Source organism: Pinus tabuliformis, chromosome J, assembly GCF_031772625.1.
Source record: "Pinus tabuliformis cultivar Carrire ecotype Pingquan chromosome J, CPIR1, whole genome shotgun sequence".
Classification (NCBI taxonomy): domain Eukaryota; kingdom Viridiplantae; phylum Streptophyta; class Pinopsida; order Pinales; family Pinaceae; genus Pinus; species Pinus tabuliformis.
In genome coordinates, this window is record NC_142295.1 from 762254204 (window position 1) to 762278236 (window position 24033).

The window sequence follows — 24033 nt, forward strand, 5'->3', positions numbered from 1 at the left end:
ATATATCCACCAATCCAAGCATGCTTCAAACTTTTAACCTCTTACAAAGAGATCCTGCATAATCACAACCTGAATCAATAATAAACTTTCAATATATATACATATATGTTTAGCACAAACCTTTGGGGTTTTTGGTTATTTCGATGCTGCTTAAATCATCATCTTAATTCATCTCGTTGGAAGCTTCCTTTTTCAATTTTCCAACAACACCAAACTTAGCCTCAACACTTTTTAATGTAACCAAGTTTTTGTTTGCAACTTCACCAATCATAAACAACCTGTCTGTAGTGCTTTAGCTATTCTTCGATCTCAAACGTCCTCATGGCCTTTTCTCCTCAGGGCTCAGGCTCCCTCTCAACTAGGGAGATAACTAGGGGGAGCCAATGCTACAACCTGGGAAACTCTACTAGTAGGGAGCCAATGCTCCCACCCGAGAAATTTTGCCAACGGGGAGCCAATGCTACAACTCGGGAAACTCTGCTAGTGGGGAGCCAATGCTACGACTCAAGAAACTCTTCCAACAGGGAGTCAATGCTACAACAGGGGAAACTCTGTCAGTAGACCCAACATGACCCAGAAGAGTCAAGTGGTAGACCACTTGCATCTCTAGCTTGAGTGGGATGCCACTTACCATAAATAGTAAGGATCGTGCCTAACTCAAGTAGCTAGCACCCATTAGCCAGATGGGTGGGAAAGACAGATGCCAACTGGGGTATACTTTGCATAGACCAAGATAGGGGAACAACATCTCCGACCCTATGGGTGACAGATAGGGGTGACATCCTAATGTCCAGAGATCCCTCAACCCCAGGAGCTTTACATCTCAATTCCTCACCCTGGGAGCTCAGACAGGGGGGAAGAGCCAACTCAGTGTCCTCTATCAGCCCAAACCCTTGTTTGAAAGGGTCACATCAATCCATGATGCAATCTGCTCATCAATCTAAGTATGACGAAATCTGGTGTATCCATATAGACTCATATCTCTCTAAGTATATCTCGGACCACAATCCATACTATGCTTAATCACCTGAGGCCTGCTACATGTCAGGAATAGATCATCAATATATAAAGTCAAAGTCAAATTCATACCTTGGACCAATTTGCTTCTTGAGATATTAAGCTTCAACAAGTAGTTGTCAATACGGGGGTAGGCTAGGGGTGCTTGCTTTAAACTGCTAATAAGAAACTTCTTGCCCTGCACATCAAACCTTTGAGATTGATCGATACATACTTCCTACTTGTACCTTTCAAAGCTAATGTCCCAAACATTTTTCTTCATAATTGATTCTTTGGCCATAGTATCCTTCCAAACCTGTTCTCTCATTGCTCCAATATCCTGTTCGGAATTATCAGCAGACTTGATCCTGATAGAGGGGAATGGTCGCCAAGACTTCCTTTTATTTCGGTGCCATATCTTACTCTGATGATTGGTGTCATGGATCTTTGCTAAAAGAGGTATTCCAATGATTCTATACAGTCCTCCCATTCTAAATCCCAAAGTAAAGGAATCTTTCATACGAGATCCCTTCAGCCAGGAGAGAACCTTTCCATTAATGAAGGCTATTCTCATTCCATTATTTTCCAAGGCAGAAATAGATATCAGGTTCTTCTTTAATTCCGAAACATACATTACTTCATGAAGAATAATAGATTTCCATAGTCCAAATCAAATCTGACAGTACCAAAGCCCATCACTGAATATGTAGAGTTGTCCCCGAGAATAATCTTCAAACTAGTCTCCCTCTCAACCAGATTTGAGAGAACTTCCTTATACCCGGTGAGGTGTCTAGAAGCCCCACTATCAACCAGCCAGCTATTGTATGAATCTGGAGGAGAAGAACTAGAGAGGGCTGAAATAAGAATGTATTCAGATTGGATAGTAGCTACATTACTTTCATACCTGGAGTTTCTTGACTTCTTTTGAGGACGAGGACTTTCTTCACGATCATTTGGAGTATCTCTTCTTCTTCGATCATCTCTCTCTCTTCTATCATCTCACCTTCTTTTATCATCACTTCTTCTTCGATCATTGCTTCTTCTTATATCATCATACCTGTTGTTGTACTAGCTTCGATTAGATCTTGGAGAATCTTTCTTTTTTGGATAGTCTCGGGCATAGTGACCATGCTTGTGACAATTGAAACATTCGACATCCCTTAGTCTTCTATAAGAGTCCCTTGAATCGGGAGAGGACCTTTTCGAACTAGATGATCTTCCGTTTCCCCTTTTTTTTTTTATCTTGAGTAGCAAATGTGACGGGTTCTTCTCCATATGATTTTGAATTCTCCCTCATGAAATCATCTTGGATTCTTCTTGAGTGAGCTTTCCAACAAGTTCATCAAATGACGGAAAATTGTTGTTGTTGCTAATGGTAGTAATGAAGGTTTCCCAAATAGAAGGGAGATCTCTAAGAGTCACAATAACCAATTCCTTGTCAGGTACAGTTTCTCCAACTCTTTGCAATTGATCTTCAAGATGAGAGATCCTCATGATATAGGATTGCATAGTCTCTCCTTTATTCATTTTTGTGTCTTTCAGTTGATTTTCAAGGTGATGATTTTGTTCAAATTGTTGACTTCATACAAGCCGACCAACTTATCATACATATCCTTAGACTTATTCAAATTCCTGTTGACCCCTACTGGTCAACTTCCCATGCAGTGCACCCCGTCTTTTCTTGACAAGAAGAAGCAGCACCTGATCAGCATGTCCGTGCCATGCCATCATCAGCAGTTTGATCTTTCTGATTGTAAACCCAGTCTGCATGTATTAACTGTAAATAATCTTAGCAGACATGAAGTCATGTATGTAATTTGCCTAGGTGGACCTAACTTTCTGATGATAATCTACGTCCCGGAAGGTTTTTTGTCTCACCGATCCACGGATCGGCAGAGTTTTCCTTCAAACCTGACCCCAAAGCCGGGATTGATTTTGTCATTAGAACTTTAGGAGAATCCTAGTGTGTTGATCTGCTAGATTATCGTTGTGTCGCAGAGCTGGGTGTTTTGTGAGGGTCTGTATTAAATGGGTTTGTCCCTTAAGATGTAATTTTGTAAAAGTCATGATGTAATGTGTCCTGAGGGTCGAGAAATGTTGTAAATCCCCTCATGAGTCCTAGGTCCTAGGTGCTAGGTGATGTTTCCGAAGGTTTAGTTCAGTGATCCATTTTAAAATGAATTAAAATATTAAAAAATGAATAAAAATAATAAAATAATGAAAAATAATAAAAAATTAAAAAATCAAGCAAAAACCCTAACTAATAAAATAATAATATTTTAAGTGAATAAATCGACGGATGAGATCAAGAGATGTCTTGATCCTCATCAGCGGTCGAGATCATTTCTACATGGATCACTCGAACTAGCCGTTAGGATCATTTCCTTTATATAGGGTCTTAGGGGGTCATTTCAATTCATTCGATCTGTGAGTCTAAGACTGAAGAAGCTCTCTTGTAAATCTGTTTCTGGTTAATAAAGAAGACTTTGGGGTCCATATCTTGCTGGTGTTACTCTCTTAAATGCTGTGAGATTGTTTTAGTTTCTGCATATTTTACTTTCAGTCATCGATAATAGCTTTTTTTTAAGAGTATTGTGAGCACAGGTATCTTGTTCACCTGCTAGGGTTTGGGTGCTGTTAGGGTCTTTGAAATAATGGCAGGTATCTCCATTATTTCCTGAGATCTAGCAGCATTCTCTCTCTCTTTGCTGATGGCTGCTTGAGATGTGCAGGAAAACCTTTTAGTGAAGAAGATTTGGTGGGCGTTAGGGGAAGTTCTCGGCTGAACCAGCCAACTCCCACAAGCGTTTTTTGTTGAGCCCAGCTGGATTTGATCCTGGGTCTATCATTCGGTTTTATGTTTTAGTTTGCATGAGAAAATTTCTGAAGTTTCTCACAGTGACAATCTGAAATTTCTTATCTTTAAAAATTTTCCTGTTCTTATTGTTAAATCTGGCTGTTAAAGGGGCCAAATCTGTAAATTTATTAGCTGATCTAGGGTTTCAAATTTTAAATTTCTACTTTTCATAAATTTTTTATTAGGGTTTGTTTTCTTTTGTTTTTTGCAGGTACAGGTTTTCTCTTCAGGGGTTTATGAGCAGAAAGTTTTATGATCACATCCCTGTCCGCCAAAACAATCCACTGTATATTGGCCAGAAATTTTCAATAACTGCAATACGTCCGTCATCCTCACCATCGGGCCAGGATTTTCTGCGGCAAGCAGTGGCTGTGGTTTCACAAGATACTGTCTTGTTTAATGACACAATTTTCCACAACATATTGTATGGCCTACCTACAGCTTCAGAGGCGGATGTAATAAGGACTGCTAGGCAAGCACATCAACATGAAGCAGTGCTGCAAATGCCTAAAGGATATATGACTGTTGTTAATGAGCGTGGTCTAAAGTGGAGGAGAAAAACAACGAGTCGCAAGAGCATTTCTCAAAGGATCACGGTTTTTAATTTGCGATGAGGCTACTAGCGCATTAGATTCATCCACAGAGGCATTGATCTTCATCCTTCTATGCATGGGCATGATTGAGTGTGATGCCAGGACAACGTCAAACCGATTCAAGTTCCTTTCTGTCCACCATCACAGAAAATACGCCAGCAAAATCCGTGTTTTGAGCTGCGTCCTTCCACATTCACGCAGGCCTGCAAACACCGTGATATTTCATTGGAATAGTGTGTGGGTTCGATTCAGGTTCGTATTTTTTATAGAGAAGACCGTGGCCCCTTGCTGCAGACGAGATACCTACAAAACAACGAGAGAAGAATTAGCTCCAATCCTCATACACGCCAGAGCATTTCGAAACAAGTTTCAAATCGTCTTTGCTCATTCACCATTGACTGCGTAAGCTCAGGTACGCGTTTTCATCGTCTGCTTGACAATCTGGTTCACGTTTCTGACCTGGGCATTTGCATTCTTCATTTTTTCAATCTTTCGTTCAGGGCTACGATTTTATCATAGTGTTTTGTCCTCCTTCGATTTGTGCCATTGACGCCCAGGCTCAGCGAATAGTCGTTTTGCTGTTCTGCGTGGTTATTTTTATGACGGCCAGGGTTTCCATACGATACCTGTGCCCTCACTCGAAATTTTTCTGAAGCGATTCCGTTTTGGGCATATCGTTTTCGATTTATACGTGGTTATGTATGCGGCTAGGGTTCACTGTGAGACTCGTTGGCATTTTGATTTCATGCGTTCCGCTTTTTGTTTTTTTTTTTTGTGTTTGTGATATGCATATCGTTGTTTAGACTTAGGTTTAAGTTTCCATATAGTTTTGTTTAGATTTTAATCTTAGCTTTAGGTTTAGCTTTAAATTTGTATAGTTTTATGTTATTTTTAGATTTAACGTAGATTTTAATTTATGTTTAGTTTAAGATTGTTGTAGTTAGATTTTAATATTTAGTTCTTTTTATATCTTATGTTTTAGATTTTATTTATTTATTTATTTTTTTTTAAATAATAAAAAATAAAAAAGATTTTATTAGGTTCATCTTTTTGTATAGTTAATTTTTAGATTTTTTAGAATAGATTTTAAAATTTTAATTTTTTTAGATTTTTAGATTTTCATTTTTATAATAAAAATTAAAAAAAAAAAAAAAAAAAAAAAAAAACTTTGAAAAAATAAAAATTTTTGTGGAAAATTATTTTGCGAGATTCAGTTATTATCATGCTATATCTTTCATGCTGAATATTCTGAGTCGAGATACGAAATTGATATCTGGTTTCTCTGTTGTTTGAAGCAATTTATTTCTTTTAAGTTGCTGGATATCGTTATTTGAAGAGCTTTGTGGTTTACTAGATATTTAAAGCGTTGCTCTCTTTATCTGATGATTGCTGTCTGTGGCTCTCGTTCTTATATCATCCAGCTAGTAATCATTTAGATCTTCTTAGGCACTGGTCTATCAAATAAATAAAACCATTTTAGTGCATCTCTTCTCCCTGCCCAGCTGTTGTGGCAGTTGGCCTTTATCTTTCCTCAGGGCCTACCCCCCTTAGCCGTGGGAGACAGGCTTAAACGGAGAGACCGGGGATCAGAGTGACAGCCCCTGGTCTGAGCGTTGTCGTGTCAGTTTGCGCGACAACAATTCCCAACATAAGAAAGTAAATGATCTTTTAAACCATCAACAATAATTTGTTTTTCTTTTAACTCACCTTTCTTGTGCTTGTTCTTGACAACAGCAGAAGCATTCTTCGGGGGCTGAGGTACTTTTCCTTGCATGAATTCCAAAACATCATTGTTATTAGCTATGGTTTCGAACCTGACCTTCCATGCATCAAGGTTTGATGAGTCGCCCAACTTCTCATGTTCCTTGAAGAATGAGGAAGACATATTGACTTGATTAGATAGGCTCCTTCAACTTTCCAAAGATGATTGCTTCAACTCTTGTCTCCTTATGCGCTTGTCCTTCAGCTTAGCTCTGATACCATGTATATTTTTACACTGCTCTATTCTGTATCAATTACTTTAGCCCAATTCAATTCTTCAATTAACAATCTTTTCAACAGTAATTAATTCTTCCATTCATCAACAGTGATTGAAGATAGAACAGTAAATGCAATGACAAATAGGAGACAATCAACACATCAACAAGAGACATCAGTTTGGTCAAAGACCAAGGAAAAACCCCACAAGGGGGAAAACCCTTTGTAATTCTTCTTCTATTAGATTGTCATAAAATGTTCAGCAGAGAGTACAATGAGCAATATCTATCAACAAGAGTCAAAGTCAAAGGCTTTGACTATCAACCAAGTCAACCAACTATAAATACAATATACCAATGATGAAAAGTCAAATCTGGTCAACTGTCTCAAATCTGAAATTCTGTCCAAGTCAACAGCAGTCAAAGTCTGCCCTAACCAGTCCACAACAGTCAACGGTCAACCCTCCAATTAACTTGGTCAAAGCAGCAATAAATGCGGCCTTGAATGCTGGTCAAGTTTAGCCCAAAACAGTCAAAGATATCCCTGTCAAAATCGGTCAAAAGAGAGAGAAAACTGCTGTCACAGTCTGCAATTTCCTGCAGTCAAAGTCTGTGGTCAACACTTGGTAAAACTGCCCAAATTTTCTCGGTCTTAGTGCCAGTCAACTTGGCCTCTGAAAAACGAAATTTTCACACTCAAAGCAAGTCAAAACATGAAGGCAAACACGGTCAAACTATGGTCAAAATCTGCAATTTCCTACGGTCAAAGTCTGCAATAGGTCTGTGGTCAAAGTGCCCAGACTTCCTCAGTTTTTATGCCAAAAATTGCGGCCTACCAAGACAGAAATTCCCTCAAAAGATCGAACCAAAATTTAGCCCAGAATGTCAAAGTCAATGTTGGTCAAAGTTGCAGTCTGCTTCAGATTGTGTCCATCCTAAATTTCGTCCTTCTTTTCCAGCCCACACGTGTGAAGAGACCCTGCACTTTGTACAAAACAATGAGGAGAGGAGAGATGAGAAGTTGTAATGATGTGTTTCCAAATGAGTTGGAGGTCACTTGTATTTATAGGCATTGGAGGAGGGCTAATTAGTCTCTCTAGGCCAACTTGCCAATTTGTGCAACTGTGGGCTTCACTTAAAATGCCCAATTTCCCTTGTCCAAATCAAGTGCTTCAAAAGTCAAAATTGGTCCTCTCGAAAAGAGGAATCTAGTCCTATGGTTGGAATTTGTCTCTAAGCTGCCAAAAATTAACACACCGTCTCAACTAGGGGGAAATTCCAACTGCATCATTTTATCATTGTAAGTACCCTGTCATCTCATCTCTGCTCGACTCCATCTGCTAAAACATTCTCAAATATAAAGAAGAAAAATCATAGGAGAGCTTCAACTACCACCCTCTATCCATCAGGGAGCCACTTTCTACCACCCAGAATCATTGCCAACGGAGAGCCAGTGCTATGACCCGGGAAACTTCTATTAGCGGGGAGCCAATGCTACGACCTGGGAAACTCTGCCAGCGGGGAGTCAATGCTACAACCTGGGAAACTCTGCTAGTGGGGAGCTAATGCTACCACCTGGGAAACTCTGTTAGTGGGGACCCAATGCTACAACCCAGGAAACTCTGCCAACGGGGAGCCAATGCTACGACCCGAGAAACTTTGCGAGCGGGAGCCAATGCTACAACCATGGAAACTCTGCGAGCGGTCCCAACATGACCTAGAAGAGTCAAGTGGTAGAACACTTGCATCTCTAGCTTGAGCGGGATGCCACTTACCATAAATAGTAAGGATCGCGCCTAACTCAAGCAACCAACACCCATTGGCCAAATGGGTGGGAAAGACAGATGCCAACTGGGGTATACTCTGCATAGACCAAGATAGGGGAGCAACATATTCGACCCTATGGGTAACAGATAGGGGTGACACCCTATTGTCCAAAGATCCCTCAACCCCAGGAGCTCTACATCTCAATTCCTCACCCTGGGAGCTCAGACAGGGGGGAAGAGCCAACTCAGTGTCCTCAGTCAGCCCATAACCTTGTTTGGAAGGGTCACATCAATCCATGCTGCAATCTTCTCATCAATCGAAGTATGATGAAATCTAGTGTATCCATATAGACTCATATCTCTGTAAGTATATCTCAGACCACAATCCTTACTATGCTTAATCGCCTGAGGCTTTCTACCTGTCAGGAATAGATTGTCAATATATAAAGGCAAAGTCAAATTCATACCTTAGACCAGTTTGCTTCTTGAGATATTAAGCTTCACCAAGTAATTGTCAATATAGGCATAGGCTCGGGGTGCTTGCTTCAAATTGCTAATGAGAGACTTCCTGTCCTGTACATCAAACCTTTGAGATTGATCGATACATACTTCCTCCTTGTACCTTTCAAAGCTAATATCCCAAACATCTTTCTTCATAATTGATTCTTCGGCTATAGTATCCTTCCAAACCTGTTCTCGCACTGCGCCAAAATCTTGTTGGAATTATCATTGGACTTGATCATAATAGAGGGGACTGGTCCACTGTACTTCCTTTTATTTCAGTGCCATATCTTACTCCGATGATTGGTGTTGTGGATCTTTGCTAAAAGAGGTCTTCCAATGACTCTATATAGTCCTCCCATTCTAGATCCCAAAGTAAAGGAATATTCATACAGGATCCCTTTGGCTAGGAGAGAACCTTTCCATTAATGAAGGCTATTCTCATTCCATTATTTTCCAAGGCAGAAATAGATATCAGGTTCTTCTTTAATTCCAGAACATGCATTACTTCATGAAGAATAATAGATTTTCCATGGTCCAAATCAAATATGACAGTACGAAAGCCCATCATTGAATATGTAGAGTTGTCCCCGAGAATAATCTTCAAACTAGTCTCCCTCTCAACCAGATTTGAGAGAACTTCCTTATACCTGTTGAGGTGTCTAGAAGCCCCACTATCAATCAGCCAACTATTGTATGAATCCGGAAGAGATGAAATAGAGAGGGATGAAATAAGAATGTATTTAGATTGGATAGTAGCTATGTTACTTTCATACCTGGAGTTTCTTGACTTCTTTTGAGGACGAGGACTTTCTTCACGATCATCCAGAGTATCTCTTCTTCTTCAATCATCTCTCTCTCTTCTATCATCTCACCTTCTTTTATCATCACTTCTTCTTCTATCATCGCTTCTTCTTCTATCATCATACCTGTTGTTGTAGTAGCTTCAATCGGATCTTGGAGAATCTTTCTTTTTTGGATAGTCTCGAGCATAGTGACCACACTTGTGACAATTGAAACATTCAACATCCCTTAGTCTTCTATAAGAGTCCCTTGAAACGAGAGAGGACCTTTTCGAACTAAATGATCTTCCTTTTCCCCTTTTCCTTTCATCTTCAGTAGCAAATGTGGCAGGTTATTCTTCTCCATATGCTTTTGAATTCTCCCTCTTTAAATCATCTTGGATTCTTCTTGAGTGAGCTTTCCAACAAGTTCAGCAAATGACGGAAAATTGTTGTTGCTGCTAATGGTAGTATTGAAGGTTTCCCAAACAGGGGGGAGACCACTGAGAGTCACAATAGCCAATTCCTTGTTAGGTACCGTTTCTCCAACTCTCTGCAATTGACCTTTAAGACGAGAGATCCTCATGATATAGGATTGCACAATCTCTCCTTTATTCATTTTGTGTCTTTCAATTGATCTTTCAAGGTGATGATTTCATTCAAATTGTTGACTTCATACAAGCCGACCAACTTATCATACATATCCTTAGACTTATTCAAATTCCCAACATAAGTAAGTAAATGATCTTGTAAACCATCAACAATAATTTGTTTTTCTTTTAACTCACCTTTCTTGTGCTTGTTCTTGACAGCGGTAGAAGCATTCTCCGGAGGCTCAGGTACTTCTCCTTGAATGAATTCAAAAACATCATTGTTATTAGCTATGATTTCGAACCTGACCTTCCATGCAAAAAAGTTCAATGAGTCACCCAACTTCTCATGTTCCTTGAAGAATGAGGAAGACATCTTGACTTGATTAGATAGGCTCCTTCAACTTTCCAAAGATGATTGCTTCAACTCTTGTCTCCTTATGGGCTTGTCGTTTAGCTTAGCTTCGATATCCTGTTAATTTTTATGCTGCTCTATTCTATATCAATTACTTTAGCCCAATTCAGTTCTTCAATTAGAAATCTTTTCAACAGTAATTAATTCTTCCATTCATCAACAGTAAATGCAATGACAAATAGGAGACAATCAACACATCAACAAGAGACACCGGTATGGTCAAAGACTAGGGAAAAACCCCACAAGGGGGAAAACCCTTTGTAATTCTTCTTCTATTAGATTGTCATAAAATGCTCAGCAGAGAGTACAACGAGCAATATATATTAACAAGAGTCAAAGTCAAAGGATTTGACTATCAACCAATTCAACCAACCATAAATCCAATGTACTAATGATGAAAAGTCATATCTGGTCAACTGTCTCAAATTTGCGATTCTGTCCGAGTCAACAATAGTCAAAGTCTACCCTAACCAGTCCACAAAAGTGAACGGTCAACCCTCCAATTAACTTGGTCAAAGCAACAATAGGTGTGGCCTTGAACGCTGATCATGTTTAGGCCAAAAAAGTCAAAGATATCCCTGTCAAAATCGGTCAAAGGAGAGAAAGTTGTTGTCACAGTCTGCAATTTCTTGCGGTGAAAGTTTGCGGTCAACACTTGGCCAAACTGCCCAGATTTTCTCGGTCTTAGTGCCAGTCAACTCGGCCTCTGAAAAACGAAATTTTCACACTCAAAGTAAGTCAAAACATGAAGGCAAACTCGGTCAAACTGTGGTCATAATCTGCAATTTCTTGCGGTAAAAGTCTGCAATAGGTCTATGGTCAAAGTGCCTAGACTTCTTTGGTTTTTATGCCAAACATTGTGGCCTACCAAGACAGAAATACCCTCAAAGGATCGAACCAAAATTTAGCCTAGAGTGTCTAAGTCAACACTGGTCAAAGTTGGTCAAAGTTGTACTTTGCTTTAGATTTTGTCGATTTGAAATTTCGTCCTTCTTTTCCAGCCCACGCGTGTGAAGAGACCCTGCAATTCATACGAACTAATGAGGAGAAGAGAGATGAGAAGTGAGCCGATGTCTTTCCAAATGAGTTGGAGGTCACTTGTATTTATAGGCGTTGGAGGAGGGCTAATTAGTCTCTCTAGGCTGACTTGACATTTTGTGCAATTGTGGACTTCACTTCAAAAATCCAATTTCCCTTGTCCAAATCAAGTGCTTCAAAAGTCAAAATTGGTCTTCTCGAAAAGAGGAATCTAGTCTTATGGTTGGAATTTGTCACTGAGCTACCAAAAATTAACACCTCCATGAAAGGGTGAAACACCAAGTGAAAGCGAATGATAGGGCAAGTAGAGGATGACGATGGAATGAGGAAGCCAAGGCTCATCATGCAAAAATAGGCTGATAGAATGTGAGAATCACGAGGGATAGAGCGTAGAATCCTCCTGGGGTAAGGCTAGAAATATGACAAAGAAGAGGACATGAGGCTCAAATTCCAGGTCATGGTGGGTCAGAAGGAGGGATTTTGAAAGAGAATAAAAACGACTGCATGGATACCAAGACGACAAAAATATGCTAAACTAGGGTAGCTATATACAGGTAGGCTCTACTATCAAATTACGACATGCATAGAAGAGGGCGGCTAATGTTGCAACTTGATGGGGTCGGACTTACGACACAATGATGGCACTGACAGTGAATAATGTTACGGTGATGGCGATATGTGACCTACCCCTATATGCCAAGTTTAAGAGAAACACACCTAAGGTCCAATGGATGTCGCAATAAAAATTCCACCCTATCCTGTAAAAACCATCTAGAAAGACTAGACCCATGGTTAAATCACATAATGAAAGAAATAAAACATGGATGAGGTAAAAACATGACCATATATATTTTTTGTTTTTTGGATTTTATGATTTTTTTGGATTTTTTGGCATATATGATCTACTAGGAAAATATGTGCATCACACACCAAACCAAAAGAGGGATAAAAATATCACACGCACTCCTATGTACAATATGTACAAGCGTAACTCAGGCTAATAGGTCACGTATAGGTGTGCTCGCTACCAGGCACAAGCCAAGGATTCCTATACATGAACACATGGATTGGAGGTATAATACGGCACACCATGATGGGGCCATGCCATAGAAAGTTGAACTGCCCAATTCCTAAAGGTTGATGATGCCAGGGAACACCTAGAACCATAGCATTATCAGGAATGACCCGAGGACATACAAGGTGAGTGGTCTCGTGAGCTAGTGGAGCTCCTTGACAAGGACTATCAAGACATAAAGTGGGTACAAGACACTTGTCGATAGGCAAAGAGGAGTTGGACAATTCATTGGCAAGTTCAGCGTTAGAAACACAAGACTTGACTCAGTCCAAGGGTGGCACTTCCAAAGAGGGCCGAGGAGATGCCCCCTGGGTCGATTCAAGATTTTGTTTGCCAATCTCTACCTTTTCCAAAGCGGGGGGACTGGAGGCATCAAGAGGCATAATCTTCGTAGGAATATGAATGGGCAAATCCATGACATCCAAGATGACTTGTTGAGAAAGCTTGTCATCAAGGGAGTCATGTGGAAGATGTGGAGTGACTACCCGTGTGGGCAAAGGATCCTGATCATATTCCATATTGGGATGGAGTTTTTGACCAACGTCAGGAGGTACTAACGGCACTGCCAAGGAGGCAATCTCTTCCACTAAAGGCGATTTATGCTCACCATGCCGATCTACATTTATAGAAGAAGACACCTCCCAAGGGTTAGGAGACCTATGGGGCCCATAGGTGACAGAAGAGACCATGTTCATGGGAACACTAGTAGAGGAAGAAGGAATGTCAGGTGGGGGTAAAGGAAAGACACCAATAAGGGATGAGCTTTTGAATAAACCCACACCAACACTCTCATAACTCCCAGGGTTATCTCCAACAAGTGGGACAAAATTCTTCATAGCGGTAAGCTGGGTCAACGGTACACAATAGTCCAACTGATCGATCATGACTATCTTGCCTTCATGGGGAAAGAAAAGAACACAAAATACCGAAGACACGACAACGCACATAGCATAAAACCAACTACAACCAAGGAGTATGTTATAGTCCAAGGGAGCGTCGACGACTTCAACATCAATGTAGGTAGTCTTGCCCCCTAGCTCGATGGAAAACTTAGGAAGAACCCCCTGAGGTACAAAATGGTGTCCATCAAATGCCTGAAGAGTGGTAGTAGACTTAGTGAGTGCTGGCGAACTGCGAGCTTTCCAGCATGATGCTAACATAACATAGGTAGAAGAGCCTTCATCCACCAGAGTTCAATGAATATCTGTATGAAAGATTCACACATAAATCTAGAAGGAAACTTGGTGGGAAAGCCTATAACCAGGAGCATCAACATTAAAAGTAATGAGATTAGACTCTGAGATATCTACCCCCCCCCGATTGCAGTCAGCAAGGCTTTGCGTTGCTGAGGGTAGCTCTGCAAAACCTCCAAGGCAGACAGGGCACAAGGAGCATGGGCTAAATCCTTGACAATATTGTAGTGTTGGGCTGGCTGTGCAGATGGATTATGTGTTGACTTGCGAACAACACCCTTAGGTGAGCGATAGACGGGCTCCATAGGCTTATCTAGCGTGAGAGGTTAAGTGAAAGTAGTTAGGGTGGTTGAGCCCTTAGATGAAGAACTTGACTCAAGAGTATCATAAGACTTATCACACGTAGTCACATTAACTTTCTCTTGGCACATAAGGACAAACACATTATTGGCAGGATGAAAATATGGCCCCTCATTGCCCCCTTGTGGAGGTTGAGGAGCTTGGGCAACCATTTGTTGTTGAGGCTGTGCAGGGAATGGATGAGTCAAGACAGTTGGCTGTTGAGTAGTAGGTGGTGGTGCAAGAAGTTGGTGGACTTCATCCATTCGAGGGCACTCGTGAGTCAAATGCTCACCTTGACAAATATTACAAGGGAACTTGATCTTGCAACATCGTTCAATTGTGTCCCCACCTTGATTAGATGGATTTGGTTGAGTCTCCTAAGCATGTTTATTCTTTTGTTTATTTTACCACCAGGTTGCTGAGTGTTCTTGGGTGCTGTGGACTTCACCGTGAGAACCTCGACGAGTTGCTTAGAAGAGGGTGCTTTTTTAGAGCCAGACGCACTTGCCGGGGCTTGCGATGTAACAATCAATTTCCCTAGTTGGGCAGCAAGTTGGCTCACGAAATCAAATACAGAACCAATCACACCATTAGAGTGTGGTCCCGGGGTAGGTTTGGGTGGGTCTGTAGAAGGGTGAGGAGCATTAGGAATTATGTCATAAAGCATGCCCGACTGAGAGTAAATCAAATCTAGTTGTTGGGTAGCTAAAATAGCTTGTTCCTCAGTAACAACCCTGAACATAGACACATCCTTGGCTATGGGAGGTAACAACGATCGAATGAACCATTTACGAAGAATCTCATTAGGGAGCTTGGTTCGAACTAATCTTTTACGTCGTTGCCACTTGTGGATATGATCAGAAATTAGAGTGAACTTGTCTTGTTTAAAGTTGGACAAGAGGTCAGAATCAATGTCGCACCTCATTGGTAATGCCCTGGCCAAGGAAGAAAAATCATTGAAAGATGTTGTATCCAATTCAATATACCATTTAGCAACATCTCCAGTCAGGGTTCATTGGAACATACACAATTTGATCGAATCATCCACCAAAGAGTTTGATGAGCACCAAAGATGGTAGGTGGTGATATGTGTCAATGGGTTCTCTCTAGGCTTCCTTTCAAACTTAGGGATATCAGATGGCAACTTTGCAGGCATGGGTGGCCACCAAGGATCATTACGGATGGGGTCATTCGTCAGCTTAGCTAAATCTGAAAGATTAAGAGAAGATAGGAAAGGATTATGTTGTTGACTGAATGGGTCATAGGAGGAAGAACCCCCTGACCAACCGTGAGGCCCCCCATACCCTGGTTCTGAGTAACAGTCTATGTACCATGGTTATAATTCATCTTAGTATATTGAGGATACGGGCTAGTATGAATGGTTAAAGGATTTTGCTCCCCAAGGTAAGTGCCCCTAGAGAGTGAAGGACCCCCAAGAACATGGCTGCTAGTGGGGTTGTACCCGACAAAAAAAGAAGGGACTCCTTTCACATAAGCACCAACAAAGGGAGGATAAATCACATGGCTGAGCAAAACTAGGAGTAGATATTCTCGATCCTATAGGCTGGCTAGGGTTTTCTCCCATGGCCGGAATAGATGAAGAAATGGGCACAAAGACACTAGGGAAATCTGTGGGAGTCATAGAAGCAATTGGTGGTATGCCCCAAGAGGATGTGAGAGGTGTTGAAGGTGTATATCTTTCCACAATCAGTGGTGGCAATGTGTCATAGCAACAGAAACGGAAGATGCAAAGGGTAAAGGAGAATTGAACTCACTAATAGGTGGTGAAAAAAAAGGGCTATAGACGTAGGCATGTGTTAAACCATTTGGATTCAACCACAATAACTCTGGTCCTAATGGGTCTGTCAAAGGTGGATTAATAGGAGAGACATAATTGTCCGCAAGTGTCTCGATATATATCAAGTCACTACTAGGAGGACTAGGAATATATTTCACAACTAGAGGTTGGTCTAGGTCTTGAGTCCTGACAGGCACCCTACTAGTAGGAGTCAACAATTCACCTCTCAGGAGGTAGACCTCGAATTCTACATGACTGATGGCGACTGGGTTCAACCAGGGTGAATAAATGTGTTTTATCCAAATTAAGTTAGTACAGACACCCCTATGGCCAAACTACTGACTTAGACCAAACAACACACACTAGAAAAGCTCTAAAAGGTAGTCACATGTAAACCAAAAACAAAGAAGCTGGCGGTGGGACAGTTATACTAGCGACTTGCTTCCCAATCGCTTTAGTCGCGAACTTGGCCCATGTTCCCTTATAAGCCGTGGGTTACCCGCTGAGAGGACTGGGGGAGTATGCCTAATATATGTTCCGGGTACAAAGAAGATGAGCCCCTGTTCGTCACCTGTGTATGAGCCCTAGAAAAATGACCACTAAGGTCACCACTAACAATAATACGTCCTAGGGGACAGTCGACAACTTGCTTCACATGCAAGGACAGGAAACCAAAGTCCGAAACCCCCTTGAGAGATCCCTCAAATCGAGGTATAGTCCTCCCAAGTGGCTCCCAAGTGCCACAAACAGTGCTAGTGAGACCATTTGTAATACGTGCAACCCCCAAGCAATACTCACCACCTAAAACTAAGCAAAATGGGGAATGTCACCTCACCGAACCCCATGTGTGACCTCATGATTAACCCTCTTGTTAGAAGGGATTCCCAGACCACACTACCGAGAGTGGATTTTCACTCCCTACCACAAGCTGCTAAGTTGATTTTGTGGGTCTTGGAGCAGTTTACTCACACCTAGCTCCAAAACCCTAGCCTAATCTAATGTTGGTGTGCTACTAGAAAAAATAAAAGACAAGTCTGATAAATATTATTAGAGCGTTTATTTTAGTGGTTGTTTACTCAGTTGGGTAATGGTGTGAAACACAGAAGGTGTGATGGACTTCTGTTATCAAAACCCTAAATGCAGCTACATAGAGATGCACTCTTTTTATTTTTGTTTTTTACAATTCAATGAAAACTAACTAGAGAAGGGGCAAGAATCTTTTCACTTTTCAAAAGCAAACAAATGCATACCAAATGCACCTCTCACTTATCCTAAAATGAAATCCCCAAATTTATAAAAATCCAAACCCAAAAGACAATTCAAAAAACAAAATCCAAAAAGAGGTCAAAACGTACCCAAGCTAGAACACAAAGCACTCAGAAAGCATCAAAACTCGGAATCAATGTCAAAAAAACACTCTCAAGCAATTGACAAGAAAGCCAAAAAGTCGAAAGAGGGAGGCAATGCAAACAAGTTAGGGTTGTAGCACAATGTCTCAATGAGAGGCAATGTTCTACATAGTCAAAACCAAACCCTAATAGCAGGAAAGACTAGGAAAGATTGAATGGGAGCGACAAAATGTGAATCTGAATAAGGAACAGACAAAACACACCCAAATCAACTTTTCAAGTCACAATTTGCACAACCACAAACTAGAAATACCACCTCTTGCAAACAAAGGTAAGCACACAAGAAAGAATGCCTCACTCAATCAAAAGCGACAAGGCAAATGAAGCCAATATGGTTGCAATATTGGAATCAAAAGCAAATCTTGGCTGTTACTTGATCAACTAAACATATATGAAAAATTGGGTCCAATTGTTTAGGACAATAGCCCCAACCAAAGCACACTAAAACTCCAAGAAAAACCCTAGAGTAGTACCAAAGGAAGAATCCAAAACGAACCAACAAGAGTGCACTTAAATTTGATATGTTTCACAACTGAAAGCAACAGTAGCAAACATATCCAGAAAGCCAAGAATAGTTCAGAGAGAAGGGAGTTGGAGTTGAAACCAAATCAGCTAGCCAAGAAACCGTAACAAGACAAGCAAACAATTCCAACCCAAATAAACAGAGATGGATTAGATTTGTGACAGATCTGGACTTAGAAAAGAAGCTGAAGAACAGAGTTGATTAAAAAGACAGAGTCCTGTAGGATCTCTCAGAAAACCTTAAGATTCCCAGCACAATCACAGGTAAGGAGACCTGAACAGTGCAATTCTGTAAGGTACAGTCGCAGGGAAGAAATGATACACCCAACGATTTTGGCATAATCGCTCTGTAAGCCCTTATGTGGTAGCAATTATGGAAGAAAATTTGGTTTTTTAAAAGGCGCAAGAAACAAAATGAAATCAAGGTTGAATTGCAAGATTTATAACTCAAAATAGCTCGCAACTGTACAAAGAAATTTGGGAAGACCACAAAAATCAGTTCCAAAGCGAAAGAGAAGAGATGTAAAGACAAACAGGGCAGACTCGCCAATGGAGTCGCCAGTTTTGCTATGGCTATGTTTGCACAGCTACTAGGAGCTATTGTTTCGTAGTCTTGGCCCTGACAAGACTACCAGACAAAGGAGTATATGGAATGTGACAAGAAGTGTACAAACAAATAGATCCTTAAACCATACAAGCAAATCAATTATCCATGCAGGTTGATGGTGAGTGTTGGATCCGATGCAAAGAAATCTCGCTCCAACCAAGAGATCATGTCCTCTACACTAGATCTGAATCCTGCACACAATCACTATCAAACAAAGCACACAAATGGACTTCCACGGAGGACCGTTAGCTCAAAATAATCAACATGAACAATAGATTATAAACATAGATTTAATAGAAGGGAATCTTTACTTCTATTGATCACAAAATGAAATAGATACAAAGAGTGTTATACCATCACATATGGATCTTCTCCTCCAGATCTCGATGGAGTCTCCCCTTCTCCAAGCAATATGACCTTGAGACCAAAATAGCTCACAATCTCTCGCAGAATCAGAATAGCAGAATGACTCTCTAACTCTGGAACTAGCTTGACCCTCAAGGGTGGACCAGTATATAAAGACCCAAAGGACTTCCAAGGAGGGTGAATGTAGACACTTAGGGTGAAGAGAAGTTAGGAAGCTTCTCTAATAATGCACCCAAGCCAACTTGATGGGATAAGATACCATGTGGCTTCAAATTGATCTCCTAGGGAAAGTAAGCATCTATAACATGAGCTAGGGTTGCAGGGACTTAATTGAAAAACTTCGACCCCTGTCTCTATTATGCTAGGGTGCACCATGCGACTCTAAGGCTAGGGTCACTCTGTTAGACACTGGGGCCCAATGACTGTGGACAAAACTAGGTCAAAAGAAAGGTCAAATCTCAGACAAGTGGTCAACAGTAAAAGGACTCATGAGTACTGACTCTAGGGAGCAAAATAGGCTGATAACAACAACCATAAATTAGAGAAGGCCCACAAGGCATGACACCAAAACTGCTAGTGATGTTAGTACTAGATTTGTTTGAAGTAGCTTGAGAACTAATTTACACCTGCCAAAATTTAGTTCAATCTAGTGAAACTTATTCTACTTAACTATTAGAGTATTCCTTACTAGATTGCAGTATTATAAGGCAAGTTTAGAGATTTATTGGTAACTGAACTAGGCACAGTTTGCTGGCCAATCCAAAGTAGCCCAAAGGTTATCATGGCTATGTACTTTAGAAGAGGAAAATAGAACCTAGGCCTCTGAACACAATAGGTTTGACCTGACCTGAAAACTCTGAATGCCATTGCTTCTCTCAAACCTTTCTCGTTATAATCCAATCTATTGGATTTAGCATGTATATATGTATGCATGTATGAGTTAAGGCCCTAACTTTGTTGTAACTACGTACTTCAAAGTTCAAAGACACGTTTCTAGAGAAACATAAGGATTAGATCGTCTTTTGATACAATAGTTGTAGGGCAAATGAGTTTATAAATATCTGCTGAGATAATGCTATGTTCATAAATCCTCTAAGTTGTGTTTAGACTTTAAAGTAGGATGTGAGAATATTTAATGTAAACCCAACTTGAGTGGATTATTGGACTGATGGGACTGCTCGATCAGTTCTTCATTTATGACTGCCACTTTAATGGTTATTGCAGTCCCACCATTTGGGGTCTTAGGGATAAACCTTAAACCTATTTATTAGTGAGGCTTTAGTCTATGACATGCACAACATGCACATTGCATACCCACAACGCATTGTTTTCTTTGTTATCTTCTTACAAAGATGTGCTTCATTGTTTGAAGGTGTTTTTGAATGTCATTTCTCACTCAGATACCATGGGTTCATCTCAAAACCCTAACCATACCTGTCCATGCCCTTTTAGATTGGATCTGGACTTGGAAGGCTACCATGAGAGATGTATGCAATCAAGAATTCTTCTCCTATTTTGCGTTTACTTTGAATACTTCATCTTATTTGATTATTCTATTATTTGGATACACATTCTCTAGAGTGTAGATTTTCAATACGATATTCTATTGGTTCTGTTCTGGGTATCCATGCCATATTTAGTATTTACTAGTTAACAGTTACTGATCAGTGGCGGACCTTGTCAGACCATTATGGCCATATATAGAATTCGCATGTTTTGGAAAATAAAATAATAGATGACAGTTAAACTTGATCAAATGCATGGAGTGCTAATGAATACAAAAACATGCTACAGGCACCTGTCACATTTTTTATGAATTCCATTTTCTGGTTCAGTAAGTCGTGTGAAAGCAAAGTTTTTTATTAGCCTTTACTAGCTGAGGATTCTTTTGAAATTTACATGTAGTGTATGGTAAAATAAAATTAAGCTAGATGCTACGGAGCATTGTCCTGTATCAGTCATCATTTCCCGAGAAATGTGGTGTCTTGTGCAGTGGGACATGTATGGCTTATGACTACTCACAGAGGAGTACATAATCCTATTGATCAAATTCCATCCTCTGGAATCTGGATGCATAAGTCACTTATGGAGGGGAAGATTGATTTGTCTCTCAGCTTGTTATAGCTGAGGGTTTTCAGAACATGAATGAGAATAACCATCTCCAGAAAACTCACCCAAGTTTCTAAATAGTCATGATATTATGAAAATAGCCCCAGCAGCAAGAGTACTTTACAAACAGAGTTTGTGTTCTTCATGCATTCTATCTTTTCAAATGAATTAAACTGTACTGTCTGTTTGAACTTTGAAGTTTGTGAAATTTGCACTCTTATAACACATAAAAAGCAACACACCTGCAATAAAAGCTTTTGTGTGTCTACGAAGGCATGCTAGAATGCAGGCCTATGAAGAATGGAGAATGCATTTGAACCTTCAGTCTATACAACTAAAAATAAAATATACTTAGCCACACCGTTGGTACTGTATATTTGCTAAACAAAAAATTGAAAAGAGAGATTCTGAAATTATTTTTAGCTCCAGCAAGAATTCTAGGTTCTTCATATGAAAGGCCAGTTAAGGGCTCTAAAAAATGTATTTTTTGAGACATAGTTGGGAGGTTTATTAATGCTGCCTGTGATAAAAATTTCAACTTTATCTTTTCATTTCACACTGAATTTTGAAATTAATCCACAAGAACTAATGTACAACGTAGAAAGGCATCCCCTGGTTTTAGGCTTAAGTGCAAGTCAAAACATATTACAAATTTCGTTTGAAGACTCTGGGTTGCTCCCAATATAGTCAACTACCTTAAGTGCTTAGTCTTACCCTTGGAGACCATTTTAGTTTTGAGAGGATTAGCCTCCCTTCTAGCTCTCCATGTGATCATCCTCTAAGAATTAGGAGTTAAACTGATCAAACATCTGCGTGTTTTCAGCGGTGCTGTTTGAATGTCATATCCTAACAACTTGTTCTTGATCATTGTCGAGTGATTAAATCACTTGTATTGGGCTTGCTATGTTAAGGATAACTCAGAAACAGAAAGCTTAGTAGAATTTCAATCGGGATCTCATTTTGGTTCTTCTGTTTTAATGATATCTCAGGAACAGAAAGCTTAGAAGGGTTCTCCTTGGAATCTCATTTCTTGGCTATTAGTTTTGGTTTCATAATATCTCCAAAAACATAATCCTATATATTTTTTCTTGTTTGGTAACAATAAATGGTCCTATGTTTTAACGAAGTGAACTCTACCTTTAGCTTAAATGCCATGGTCACGGGGTACCTATTCCATCAAAATCACCAAGGACTTGAATCTGGTCTTATCACTTTATGAAACAAATGCAACCGTGAGCCATCAAATTTTGCTAACTTCCACCAGGTCTTTGTTGTGAGAACTGTGGAGCTTGCTTTGCTGGTAACAGTACCTGGGCTATTTATGCAATGTGCTGCAACCTGCAAGTTGCCACTGGACCACAGCCTGCTTCCCGACAGACATACCAGTTCTATCTTTTATAATTTATGAATAATTATGGTGAATGGTAGGGCTGCCGATACAAGAAACTGCCTAAGATCATCTTTAGTTCAATACTGCAGTTTCTTTCAGCCATTCAAGAGCATTTTCAGGCTTGCTGGTCTGTCTTTTAGTACCGGTAGTTTTGGAGACTCTCTAGTTTCTTGGTGTTGGGTTTTCATAGCTTTATCTTTAGCTTTTCTTGTGCACTCTTGGTTTTGTCTTTCAGGATTAGACATTTTATGTTGCAGGTTATTATTGAATTTTTCAAGAAGTTCACTGATGCTACGAGTACAGACTTACAATTTGTCATTGATGATATTACCAGTCAAGATTCAACTGCTGTCGGAGTAACATGGCACCTAGGTAGGTATCCTCTTCCTGCCATTTTCTACATGTATGAGGAACTTGAGTCATGCCTCTGCTTGTTTATATGAAAAAAAAACCTTTTGAACATCAGAGTTCTATCTATTCAATCTTCATTTTATTTTATCCCTAATTTTTTAAGCATGTAGCCTTACCTAGGAAACCTATTAGGAACAATCTTTGCATAGTTGCGGTTAACTACATTCACCTGTTTTCTTGCTTTCAGAGTGGAGAGGAAAACCTTTTCCATTTAGCCGGGGATGCAGCTTTTATCGCTGTGAGATATTTAATGGAAAACAACAGATTATGTGAGCCTGACCTATGCTTGTTTCTACCCTATTTAAAGCTTGATGCATCAGCAGTTCAATATGTTGTTTATATGCTAGGAATTTTAATCTTTGTTCCAGAAGCTCTTTTAGGCATTACCTACTGTCTGTTGTGTTTTCATTAGATATCTTGATTGAAAAGAAAAATTGCAACATAATTCTCAAATAGAGTTCGTGTTTACAGCTATGGCAGAGATAGTGTTGAACCTGCCACAAAGCCTGGCGACATGGCATTGGTATATCAGATTTTAATCCATTCCTTGTACTGAAGTACTTTTTAAACAGATTAGCAAACAATGATAGCTACTGTGATCTAATCTTTCATCCTGATTCCTTACTCTAATGTATGGGCAGGTTGCTATCAAAGCTGTGACTTCACTGTTGGACCGTTTCCCTCAGCTAGCTGACAGGCTTTGACGTTCACTTCCAAGCCTTTCTTCTGAAGAGGTTTCTTATTGCCTACTTTGTGTGTGTGCCAGTCAGTGGTTAGTTTACTTGCATGGAAAGTTCCTTTGGAAGATCACTTGTTTTTCGGATGTAAAGCTCTGAGCAACCCATCTTATTGTAAAACAAAAATTGAAATTCCTGTGTATATGACTGCATAGCACTTTCATTTTGAATATGTGAATTTATAGGCCAAGTTATGGCTACCTGTAATTATAAAATAGTAACTATACGAAGAAAAAAGGGCAATCGACAACTCCTATTCAAAGTACTTAGTATTTTCTTGAACGTCATGCACATTGATAAAAAAAAAATTAAGAATTCCTAGATATAATGAATATTGGTTCTGAAGAACCAGAAGATTCAAGAGCAAATGACTGGAAACAACGGTTAAAATCTTATGGTGCGTATAATTTATTTTTACAGTTATGGTTTAGAATAGCACAACAAAGATGAAGAAATAGAGGAGTCATCTTATTTGTGCTGATTATTTCACATTTCTGAAAAGTTTCTGTTTAGGGAATCAAGTTTTTTTCAGTATATGAACTTCTCAACTTCCAATGTAT

The 24033-nt window shown here is 39.9% G+C and overlaps 1 protein-coding gene across 1 annotated transcript in view; it reads left to right on the plus strand.

Annotated features, from left to right (window-relative positions):
• LOC149228954 (uncharacterized) overlaps positions 1-23738 on the plus strand; it is a 40495-nt gene extending 16757 nt beyond the window's left edge. Inside the window, exons 2-5 of the mRNA XM_089378430.1 lie at positions 22583-22697; positions 22924-23005; positions 23208-23259; positions 23378-23738. Coding sequence (XP_089234556.1) covers positions 22583-22697; positions 22924-23005; positions 23208-23259; positions 23378-23440 — 312 coding nt within the window. The 3' untranslated portion in view covers positions 23441-23738. The remainder of the gene's footprint in view (positions 1-22582; positions 22698-22923; positions 23006-23207; positions 23260-23377) is intronic.
• The last annotated feature ends 295 nt before the right edge of the window (positions 23739-24033 follow it).